Source organism: Ochotona princeps, chromosome 4 (genome assembly GCF_030435755.1).
Source record: "Ochotona princeps isolate mOchPri1 chromosome 4, mOchPri1.hap1, whole genome shotgun sequence".
In the NCBI taxonomy this organism is placed as follows: domain Eukaryota; kingdom Metazoa; phylum Chordata; class Mammalia; order Lagomorpha; family Ochotonidae; genus Ochotona; species Ochotona princeps.
Window position 1 is genome coordinate 85137691 of NC_080835.1, and position 12302 is coordinate 85149992.

The following is a 12302-nucleotide window of genomic DNA, read 5'->3' on the forward strand; positions in this document are numbered from 1 at the left end:
AGTCAGTAGCTTCCTTGACCCATCCTGAAAATAAACTGAAAACCAAGGTGGCATTTCCTTTGACAGTGACCAAAGTGGGCCAGTCTCCTTGCTCTCGGATTTATATGTTGATTTGTCCCTTTGTTTGCTCTTCCCTATGGAAATGGGGAAAACGCCATTTTTAGAAACACAGTTAACATCTTAAAGGTAACTTCACCAGAGACCCTAACTCTCACCCTAATTCCTTACACAGTTTGATTGTGTGTTTTGTTTTGCCTTTTTGTTGCAGGGTGCGAGCGAGATCACACCAGACATGTCTAAGGTTTATTAAGGAGTCTTTATTAATCAAGCTTGAAGACAACAGAGCACAATAGCAAATTACAAATCCATACCGCAATCCACCTAATCATAATCCAACCAATCATAATCCCAAAAGAAACAAATGGTCATCATCCTTAAGTCCATCCATTAAGCTAAAGACCTATGTCCCAGCTTCCCCAACAATGTAAGTTATTCTAAGAGACATGCAACAAAGAACCTGGACACACTTACAAAGAACCTGGACACACTTACAAAGAACCTGGACACACTTACAAAGAACCTGGACACACTCACAAAGAACCTGGACACACTCACAAAGAACCTGGACACACTTACAAAGCTGCAGACATTCACCTTTCCCTGGCTTCTCTGCCCACATTCCACTACTGTTTGGCCTCACCCCTCCTGGAACTCCAGATAGTACACAGACCAGAAACAACATTGTTATAACCATTGTCCCATCTAAGGGGCACACAGGGACCATGCTCAGGGGATTACCTGTCCTGGGTCAGCCAAGAGTCGGGGTGCCAGACTAATGGAAGTACCTGGCCAGAAAGAGAGTGAGAGCCCCTGCTTCATGGGCCTTTTTAAAGGGGCTTGTGAGGGGAGTGGTTACACAACAATGTAATACCGTCCCCTCTCAGTTGATAGGTGAGTCACAGGTGGGCAGGAACGAATACCTAAGTGTTGTGGGCTAAAGAGTTGATGAGTGCTCCTTAGGATCAGCAGTTAAACAGGAACTGGGCTTGTAGCTAAAAACACCTAGACTAATTGGACTTCCAATATCCTGGCTCATTTAGGATGTGGGGGAAGTGGTTGAGGATGCAATTACTATTCCATTGTTGTAGGATCCACCTTCAGGACAGAGGTTGGGGGACACAGCCAAATTTCATTTGCCCACTGTCAATGGGTTCTGGCTATCACAGGCTGCACCCCATAACACCTTTTATATAAAGGTTATTTTTACTTTGAAAGGCAGATTTATAGAGGAGAGACAGAAAATATCTTCCATGTGCTGGCTCACTTTCCACATGACCGCAACGGATCTGAGGCCAGCAGCCAAGAGCCTGCCCTGGGTCGTCCACAAGGATGCATGGAATTAAGGCTCTGCGCCATCTTCCTCTGCTTTCCCAGGCCAAAAATAGGGAGCTGGGTGAGAAGTGGAATGGCTTAGACAAGAACTGGCACCTACATGGGATGTTGGCTCTTGCAGGTAGAGGATTAGCCTGTTGAACCACTACGCTGGCCCCTGCCTATTTTGTTTTTATCTTGGCTCTTTTGATCTAGAATTCTACACAGGATCTAACACAAAGCAGATACCTAACACAGGATATTTCAACTCTGCCAGCGGTTTTTTACCCTGAAGGAAGCTGCAAGAAGGAAAAACCCAGAGAGGGCAGAACTGAATACAGGAGCAGGGAGGCTGCAAACAGCACCTAGGGGACATAGCAGAGGCAGGAGAAAGGGGCAGAAACTTTACCAATCAGCTTTGAGCATGGTGTTCCCCACACATCTGATAACATGTTGTCATTCTGCTCAAATGGAAACTGACAGGAAATTGGCACAAACTGGGAAATGGACAGAGGCCAATTTACACTCTTTTGTTAAGTCTTTCCACTGCCCAGCCTCCTCCGTGTTTGCAGCTCTATCAGTCTCAAAGCCAGGCAGATTTTGATTCTTTCCTCATGCAAATTGGCATTTCCCAGAGGCAGTTATCTATGGGCATCAAGCCAGAGGGGCCTTCCTTTATCTGCTGGTTCCTTTCACATTTTAAGTGTTTATTTTATTTGTTTGAACGGCAGGGAGAAAGAGATCTTCAGTCTACTGCTTCACTCCCCAGATGCCTGCCACAGCTGAGGCTGGGCTGTGCCCAAGCTTCAAGCCTGTAACTCCAGCCAGGTGTCCCTTGTGGGTGGCAGGAATCCAAGCACCCGATGCCCCCCCACAAGGCCACATGAGAAGCTGAGTAGCCAAAACTCAAACCAGGAGCTCCAATATGGGATCCCAATGTGTAAGGGATAGTAAGTAAAAGATGGGATAGTAGACAGTTAGGGTCTCTGATCCCTGGTAAAGTTACCTTTTAAAATATAATTGTGGGGGCCCAGCATGGTTGCCTAGCAGCTAAAATCCTTGCCTTGCATATGCTGGAATCCTATGTGGGCACCAATTCTAATCTCAGCAGCCCCGCTTCCCATCTAGCTCCCTGCTTGTGTCCTGGGAAAGCAGTCAAGGACGGCCCAAATCCTTGGGACTCTGCACCTGCGTAGGAGACCCAGAAGAGGCTCCTGGTTCCTGGCTTCGGATCAGTTCAGCTGTGGCCTTTGTGGGTACTTGGGAAGTGAACAGCAGACAGATTTTTCTATGCATGTCCTTCTCTGTGTATATATCTACCTTCCCAATAAAAATTAAGTAAATAAATAAATAAATCTTAAAACAAACTATAGGATGGATGAAAACAGCATCACAGGAGAAAGGTGCAGTTTTTCAGCTTTATTTGTCTGCATGTAAAATTAAATACCTCCTACATGCTGGAAATTGTATTAAACACTCAGGCTCCAAGATAAAGGCACAGAACCTGTCTCAAAGTGTGTTAGCCCCTCAGATGTAAATGCATAGATTCTGCCTCCCGTTTTCACATGACAGCCTTGGTCACACCCTACTATCGCGTGTGCCAGTCTTGCCACAGGACCCTAAGCTCTACGAGAACACTGTCCCGTTACATAGTAAGCACTCAAAAAAACAGATAGTTCCTCTTCTAACGGAGAGTGCAGTCTATGGGGAGAGAAAGACACACACTCATACAGAGTCAGGGTCATTAGCTGTGACAAAGAAAAGCTGCTGGCTTGGGCCCGGCGGCGTGGCCTAGTGGCTAAAGTCCTCGCCTTGAACGCCCCGGGATCCCATATGGGCGCCGGTTCTAATCCCGGCAGCTCCACTTCCCATCCAGCTCCCTGCTTGTGGCCTGAGAAAGCAGTGGAGGATGGCCCAAAGCTTTGGGACCCTGCATCCGCATGGGAGACCCGGAAGAGGTTCCTGGTTCCTGGCTTCAGATCGGCGCAGCACCGGCCCGTTGCGGCTCACTTGGGGAGTGAATCATCGGATGGAAGATCTTCCTCTCTGTGTCTCCTTCTCTCTGTATATCCAGCTTTCCAATAATCATGAAATCTTAAAAAAAGAAAAAGAAAAGAAAAGCTGCTGGCTTTTGGTGAAGTAACAAAAAACAAGGACATTTAGTGGTGATAGTTGGGTGACTTGGAGAATCGCCAAAAGGTGCAGAGACTCAGAACTGAGGCTAAGCCTCCAGGAATGTGAAAGAAACCACAGAACTAGCCCAACGAGGAACCTGGCTCCAGTGCAGCACTGCAGCAACGCCCCTTCTGAGTCTGAAACTCGGCTTTGTAACCCCACAGAAGCTACTTTCGCTGCCAACAAAGGTGTCCGCCTCTGCTGCTAGGCATTCCAGTGATATGGAAAGGTCCACCTGGAGCCTCTTTCCTCTGGTCGCTCAGAGCTGAAGTTAAGCTCCATGTGAATGATCTGATTGGTGGAGCCCAAGTCATATCCTAGAGCCCAACTGCAAAACAAGGCCAAACTTTGAGTTCTATGCGAAGGAAAACTGCTTCAAAGGTGATGTGTCCACTGAACTGAAGCAATGTGACAGGAGCTAGGCTGAAAACACACATTCAGACAAAGTTCTGCTCTCATGGACATTGTTTTAGGAGAGACAAACAGCAGACATAATGATGGTTAGTGGTGGAAGCTCCAGAAACAAGCAAGGCTGTGAATGGGTCTTCCAGGAAGGTCTTTCTAAGATGTGGAGAAGACCTGAGGGAGCAGCAGAAGCAGTGGCTCTGGGATGTGTACTAACTGCACATACTTGAAGCACTCTAGGGAGGTGAGGTTTATTTATTTTTATTGCTAAGTCAGATATACAGAGAAGAGACAGAGAGGAAGATTTCTGTCCAATGGTTCACTCCCCAAGTGACCACAACAGCCAGAGTTGAGTCAATTAGAAGCCAGGAGCCAGGAACTTTCTCCAGGTCTCCCATGTGGGTACGGGGTCCCAAGGCTTTGGGCCATTTTCGACTGTTTTCCCAGGCCACAAGCAGGGAGCTGGATGGGAAGTGGAGCTGCCGGGATTAGAACCGGTGCTCATATGGGATCCCTGCGCATTCAAGGCAAGGACTTTAGCTGCTAGGCCAGTGTGCCGGGCCCAAAATATGTAAGTCTTTTAAAAAAATAGGAGTGGTGGGCAAGGGAAAAACAGAAGACGTGGGCAGGGAAGGCTCTGGAATGCTTGGAGAAGTTTGGGTGACTGGGTGCTATTACAGAGATGCAGGCATGTGGCTAGAAAGGAGGAAAGATCCATTGTGCCAAGGCTGCCCGTGTTGTTCTTTAAACACACACACACATATACACATTAATGTTTATTTCCTACAGCTTTGGTTGGCTAGGTCAAAGCCAGAAGGCTGGACCAAATCCAGGCCATCCACGTTGGTGGCAGGGATAAGTCCTTGGGCCATCACCTGGTGCCTCCTAAGGGGCACAGTATCAGGCAGGTGAATCGGAAGCAGAGCCGGGAATCAACTCTGGGCAGGGACACAGGAATCTTCAGCAGCCCCTGTGCACTGTGCCTGATGCCCATCCTCCGGGCTGCGCCGTGAACCACTCAGGTCACCAAACTGAAATGTCAGTGCAGTGACGGTGGAGGCTGAGTGTGAGACAAAAGCCGAGCTACCTCTCTTCCCAGGATGGGGGTGTGGGTGTCTAGACCTCCTCGAGAGGTTTCTAAGGGGGGCAGAAAGTTCATGGTTCCTTGTACCCTCCCACTCCTCAGACTGGAAGTGAGCCACCCACAGGACTGAGCTGTTACTATCAAAAGCAAAGCTGGACACGTGCACTGACAGTGTGGTGTGGAATTAGTCAGCAGAGATCCGAGGGCGGGGAAAACTGTCAGGTAGACATCTTGTCTTCCATCCTGTGTTGGCTCCCGCTGTTATAGCAAAGCATTGTACAAAGAGTCATTTATAAACAACAGCAGTTTATTTGTGAAGGTTCCTGAGATTTCTGTAAACTGCAAGGCCAAGCCACTGACAGAGGAGGCGTCCGGTGAGGGATCTGCTGGAGGGCACTGCATCTTCATGTAGTGTAAGGGGAGAACAAATCTCCTCAGGCTTCTTTCACTGGGAGAGTCCTGTTGACCTAATCAGCTCCTAGGGTCCCCGACTCTTACAACCCACAGATGGAAGGTTTTGTACACTGAGAACAGATTGCCATGGGCTAGGACTGCTCAGGGGACCAGAGAGTACGAGCATTCCTAAGCAAGTTTCGGGATCTTAACTGCAAGGTGCTACGTATGTCACACAATCTGGGTCAGGTGCCACCCATCTGCAACATTTAGAGCACTGCAGGTGGGGAGTCACCTGGTTTGAAGTGTCCTGGATCCTTCAATCCTCCATCTCAGCTCAGAGTTCCTACTCAAAGCAGGACTCCACATAGACAGCTCCACAGCCATCAGCCACAGCATCCTGCCGAGATCCAGCGGGACCACAAGGCTTAGTGCAAATCAAGACTGGCACTAGCGGGAAGGACTTAAGAGGGATGACCAACGTCGACTTAAAACAAAAAGCTGCATCCGGACTGGGACTCCTCAGGAGAGAAGAGGCCAGGTTAGGTTTCCGTGCACGCCCCCATCACTCTTTCCCCGAATCTGGCCTTTATGCAGACATCCAGGAAGCCTGTGGGGCAGACGGTTTACAATTGGGTTAGGGAGATCGTGCAGCTTTTAGGTCTGAACTTGCGTGACTATGTCGGGCAGCTCTTCCCCCTCCATTCTCCAAGCTGGGTCTAGCCACCCAAGCGTCGTCGCAGGGAATACAACGGCTCCACTTTCTCTCCCTGACTTGCCTAGGGTTCCACCCCACCTGCACGTCCCCCTGCGCCTCCGTGCTGAACGTACCCGCCCCTTAGATGAGAACTATCTTCAAAGACTTCCTTCCGGGCTCAGCGAAGCGCAGCGTGCTCGGATGACTAGAGGCAGCCAGCGGCCCGGGCGTGCACAGGCGACAACGAAACCGCCGCTTCCTTGCAGACAGGCCACGGCTCGCGGAGCCCGGGCTGCCCAGAAGCGGCTCAGCGCCACAGGCCTGGAGGAAAAGTCCCCGCGCCGGCCGCCTCCGAGCGCGCGCCGGCCACCTCCGAGCCCGCCCCGGGCCAGGCCCCGCCCCGGCTCCGTGCGCGACGCCCTCTCCAGGCCCGGCTCCCGCTCCCTATTTGGTCACTCGGGAGGCAGGCGGCGGGAAGGGAGGCTTGCGTGGCGCTGCGGGACGCCGAGTGGGCTCCGTGAGCGCACAGGGGCTGCTCGCCGCCGGCGCTGCCGCTGCCGCCACCTCGGTCGGCGGAGACCCACGAGGCCGCCGCGTCCTGCCCTCGGAACAATGGGACCGGGTCCACGAGGTGCCTGGGCCGTGCTCCTGCTGGGGGCGCTGCAGGTGCTGCTGGGGGCTGCTGTTGGGAGCAGCGCTGCCGCGGTGGGTAAGTGGTTCCTGGGGTCTCCAGCTCCAGGCCGGAGAGGAAGCGCGTTTCCAAGTTGGGGGTCCGGTGCGGAAAGTTCTACCTGTGTTTGGGCGACGCACTTCGGGTCGACTAATTAGTGAAAGGGTGGGGGTGGGGGAAACTGAGGCTGGGGCGGGTCTGCGTCCGACCCTGCGCCCTCAGTTTCCGCAAAGTGGCGCGCGCGGCAGCCGTGGAGGAGGGGGTGCCTGTAACCTGTTGAGCTACCCGAAGCGCTGGCCACGGGCGCGGAGCTCAGGGTAGTTTTCCCATGCTTTCCTGAAGTTGGGGGTCTCGTAGGTAGGGGTGAACCCAGGCTCCACTCGTGAACAACGAACGCTAAGGTGGGTTGAAAGGAGTTTTCGTCGACTCCTGCGGAAACACGTCTGCTGGTTGCTTGGGGAACCTGGCGGGCGTCTCCCCGGCATTTTATCGCCCAATTGTGTAACGAAATGCCCGGGGTGTGCAGTCTTCTGCTGGAAGTTAGATTTGGGGGCGAACCGGGCTGGGTGGAAAGTGGTGGGGGAGGCGCCTGCTGCTCGGGCGCAGGTGAGGCTCCCCGGCCCTCGCCGGCCAGAAACCCTCACAGCAGCTGCGCAGCCGGGCACCACAGCTGCAGGGCCTTGGGGAGTAAGATCTCAACAGAGTAATGTTGACTTTACTTGTGTAGAGGGCTTTTGTTCCCTTTTCGGGCCTTTGACCCTTTGGAGACTTTAAAAGAACCTTTTGGATGCGGCCAGGGTCCCTGGAACTAGCTCTGTCTACTGTCTTGTCAACTGTTAGAAAAGCCGAGGCCCCGGATGATGGTCAGTAAATTCAAACGAGTTATTTTAAGGTAGCCCCGATTTTCCTGGCCTCTATCTTCGTGCTGTGTGTTTTAACTTGGCTGAGTTAAAACAGCGAGAGAGAAAGGGACACTTTGCATAACCAGCCGGTTCAGGCACAACACCTGCTCCTGGCCAGAATGATCTGGCTGAAAGAAGTAGCGCTTTTATTTGTTTTGTGCTTTTGTTGTTTGACGAATTGTGTGTGCGGAAAACTGGGTTTACACACCTCATTTTGAGGTCCATTACATGTCTTCGTGCTTGTGTTATCTCAGTGTTTGTGGGAGAATGTTGCTTTGTTTGTGAAGTCAGTCTGTTTCTGCTGTTTCTGTAGTGCATTGCCAATTAGAGAAACTGGGCGTCCTTTTCCTTTTGTCCTCCTATCACAGGTTTTTTTGCTCTATTTTAACACTCGGCTTACTCAAAACAATGAGCACATGTGTGATTTCAATTCAGAATCGAAACTCGGTTAACTACCACGAAGTGGCACATGATACCGGACTGGCTCTCAAGAATGCTTTTATTCCGTAATACTGCTGTTGCCTAGAATGTTGTGAGAAGAGGAAAAAAATCATTGTGAAAATTCTGCCCTCAAAATATTCTCAACAGCCTGCTGCACAGTTTCATAAATATCTTACTGAGCAAGTTGCAGTCAGCCAGTGGGGGAGGAACAGTGATGGGGAGAGGGCTGTGAGCCCTTGACCTTGGGGGTAGAACACAGAGGGCAGCCTTAAGCAGTCCTAGGGGAAGAAGTTTTCCACAGTGGTACCTGTGTGCAGGGGTTCCTGTAGGTTACCAAGGTATCATTTCACAATGAAAACAGGAAGCTCTCACAGTCTTCCAGGCAAGAGATGATGGTGAATGATAATGGAGGCAGTACCTCTTTACAGAGTGAGGCTGACCACTTGATCTGGGTGAGGAGGAACAGTCAAAGGAGGGCCTCTGGTTAGGGGCTTGAATAGTTGATGATCCAACAAGAAGGAAGATGGGTGAGTAGAGGGTTTACAGTGGAACAACAGTACTTAACGTTTTAACACTGACACATGCAGGTTGAGCCAAACAATGTGGCCCACATCTAGACCTGGCCACTTAGCAGTTGGGTGGCCTTCGGAAGGCCTCATATCCACTCCTAGCAGTGCTGCTCGCATGTGAGAATTGCTGGGAGGGTTAGGTGAGCTTGTTAGGTCTTTTCAGGTATAAGCTCTTAGTGTGCCAAAACTCCAGATGCAGTAAGCCACACAGGAAGTTTATTCCAGCAGGGAAGATGGACATGGGGGTGGGAGCAGAGGCAGAGAGAGATAAATGAGGGGTCTCCTGCCATATTGGCAGAAGGGGGCTCCAAGGGAAGGAGAGAGGGGAAGAGCAAGGAGAATGCCACGCTTGTGGGAGTGTGCCTTTATGGCTGGGGGCTGATCTCGTGGGCTGTGATGGATTGGTCGATAGGGCAGTGGCTAGGCCCCGGGGGATTGGTAGATGTGGTGGTAGGCGGGTACTTAGGGGGAGGATCTGCAGAGGATTTGTGGATAGGGCCAAGGGTAGGGTGCCCTGAGGTTATGGTGGACTGGTGGGGACAATGTTGTGAGGTTACAGCTAATTGGAGAACAGGAAATGGCATGCTGAGTCTGAAATGGCAGGGGTCTTATCAGTCTTCTGCTGTGCCAGTCACTTCTCACAGAGTCTTGTTAGGGCCTGGGGTGGAGCAAGCAACTTCACAGTGTTCCTGACACCTGCTGCTGAGGACTGCTGCATAGTCTTATCAAGAGGAAGAAATTTAAGCAGTAAAAATAGCTCCTTCAAAGCTGTTACTGCTTTTCTTTGTAGTGGGAGGGATTTTATTAGTGGGGGAGAGTCCATCTTTGTGAACAGTATGTAATCACTTTCTTAATCTTCCATTGTACAAAGATTCAAGGTGAATAAACCACTCCAAAAAGCTCCTTACCTAGGCCACAGAATTGTCTTTATTTCCCCCAGATATTAAGGTGTTAAACAGTGAAAGGAATCATTTGGAGAAATCTTAACTAAAATTGAAAGCCCTGTCTGCATGTGTGTCTGTTAGGAGATTAGAGATGTTGGTGCTGGGCCTATAGCAAACCTGAGTAGAGGGGTACCCCTCCAGGGCAGGGGTGTTCAGCCTAGAGGTCAGGACCCCGTGTCCTGCGTCAGAGTGCCTGGATTCGGCTTCCTGTTCAAGCAGATGCCAGAGGTGACTGGGTTCTGCTGCTCACAGGAGAGACCTCCATTGTGTCCTTCAGCTCCAGCCTCGGCTGCTGTGGCATTTGGGAGTAAAGTAACCCCTAGGGGAGATCTCTGTCCCCCTCCCTGTCTTCCTCTTCCCACTTCTGTCTTTCTCTGCCTGTCCAGTAAGTAAGAAAAAGAGAGGAAGAAGAAAGGGGCCCTATGGGAATGAGAGGAGTTGTCAGTAGCGGCAAGCCCACTTCATCTGTCACTGTTCCTCTGTCTTCGTGTGTGATGAATTTTGGCAGAGCAGGCACACTCAGTGGCTGGCACATAGTAAGGACTATGTTAATGTTTGTTACATAAGCGAGATGTTTTCTGTCTTGAAAAATCCGATAATACAGTTCCAGATCTGCTGACAGCTTCAAGGTGTGTTTCATAGCAACAGTAGCAAAAGTAGAACTTCCTGTGGAATAAGCTACCCTCCCTCACACCTCCCTTCTCGGGCAGAAAGGAACATACTGCCAATGTTCCTATTAAATATTAAATGCTCTTTCATAACAAGATTTTTTTTTTTTTCTAAATAGGAAATCAAGATCCAGAGGTCCTGGTAGCTCTGCAGAACTCCACTGCTAATTCAACAGGTGAGTTTTAAGAGATTCGAGAAATGGGGTTTCATTTGTCTAGGATTCACAAAGTAATGGCAGCCAGGCAGGACGTGTGTGCTGATACATAACCACGTGCTCACTGGGCCCACTCTGGGGGTGTGCCTTCCATTGGATGTGTTTTTGTGTGACTTAGGCACCCATGAACCCATTTCATGCCCTGAAGGGCTGTCCGGCAAGGCGTTGGTAGGAGGATTACATTGAGTCTTTTCAGTCCAGTAGACTTCAGTGAGTAAATTCTAAAATCAGTGTATTCGAATTTCACACCATGAGTTTGGGAGCACACTGAGATGTGAGCTGGCCTGCAGGAATGCAGAGGGAACACATGCTAGCGTGCCGGCTTGGGCAGCCTCAGCCTGCGTGTCTGGCTCTCTGGCCTGTTGTACAGGTCGGCCATCAGACCTCATCCTGCTGCTGGCTTTTTTTTTTAATCTTATTAAAGTTTTTTTTAAGGTTTATTTATTTTTATTGGAAAGACAGATTTACAGGGAGGAGAGACTGACAGAAACATCTTCTGTCCATTGGTTCACTCCTCAAGTGGTTGCAGTGGCCCAAGCTGAACCAATCTGACATCAGGAGCCTCTTCTGGCTCTCACACGGGTGCAGGGTCCCAAGGTTTTGGGCTGTCTTTTACTGCTTTCCCAGGCCACAAGCAGGGAGCTGGATGAGAAGTGGAGCATCTGGGACAAGAACCAGTGCCCAGTGGGATCCTGGTGCATATAAGGTGAGGACTTTGGCCACTGGGCTACCATGCCAGACCCCAGGTTTACAACATTCTACTTTGAGTAACTGTATATTTTTGAAAGTGGTGACAGGTATATAGGTAACCAAAGAGTAAGAGTTGATTTGTTGAATCCTCGCCCTCATTACATTTTTTGGACAATCTCCCACTGATGTGATGTGGGACATTCCTTATTCCTTTGGCTTTGTTGAGCCAGATGTATCAGTGCACGCAGCTGGAGTTCCTGTCTCATTCATGACAAACTTCTGCAACTCTGAGTGCCTGAGGAGCTTGCTTCTGGAGGTACATGCCATGATGTGCTTGTCAGTGGTGTACTTTTAGGCCACCACTTTGTTGGTGGTAGAACGGCCCTTCCTGCTGTCCTTGGCAGGAGCCATTTGCAGGGGCTGAGTTGAAAGGACGATCTGTCGATGGCTGGGGAGGCCCTCTGTTTGCCTTGGAGTCAGATTCCTTTTTGGCACTCTGAACTCATTGGCATGCAAAGATGCAGAAATATATTTGATTAACATCATTAATGGCAGCAATAAATCCTCCAGGCGTGTTTCTCTGAAGCAGCACTCAGATCCTTTTTTCCATTGCCTTTTTTTTTTTTTTTTTGTTTTTTGTTTTTTAAAACATTTGAGGGCTGGTGTCAGCATAGTAGGCTGAGCCTCTGTCTTCAGTACCAACATCCAACTGAATGCTGGTTCAAATCCTGGCTGCTGCATTTCCAATCCAGCTCCATGGTTATGACCTGGGAAGGCAGTGAAGGATGCCTCAAGTCCTTGGGTTCCTGTACCCACATGGGAGACCTTTGAGAAGCTCCAGGATTCGAACTGGCTCAGCTCTGGATGTTATAGCTATTTGGGGAGTCAGCCAGTGAGTGGAAGATCTTTATTTGTTTTTTCCTTCTCATTCTGTAAGTCTGCCTTTCAAACTAAAATAGATCTTAAAAAAAAAAAGGATGGAGTTATTTGAAAGAGTTAGGAAAGGCTAACGATCTTCTGTCCCCTGCTTCCTTCCCCATATGGTGGCCATGGCAAGTCAGGGCTGGGCCGGACTGAA

The 12302-nt window shown here is 50.0% G+C and overlaps 1 protein-coding gene across 1 annotated transcript in view; it reads left to right on the forward strand.

Annotated features, from left to right (window-relative positions):
* Nucleotides 1-6262: 6262 nt before the first annotated feature.
* The window catches only part of TMEM123 (transmembrane protein 123), a 40807-nt gene continuing 34767 nt past the window's right edge, over nt 6263-12302 (forward strand). The window contains exons 1-2 of the mRNA XM_004585199.3: nt 6263-6834; nt 10439-10495. Of these exons, the coding sequence (XP_004585256.3) occupies nt 6327-6834; nt 10439-10495 (565 nt within the window). The 5' untranslated portion in view covers nt 6263-6326. The remainder of the gene's footprint in view (nt 6835-10438; nt 10496-12302) is intronic.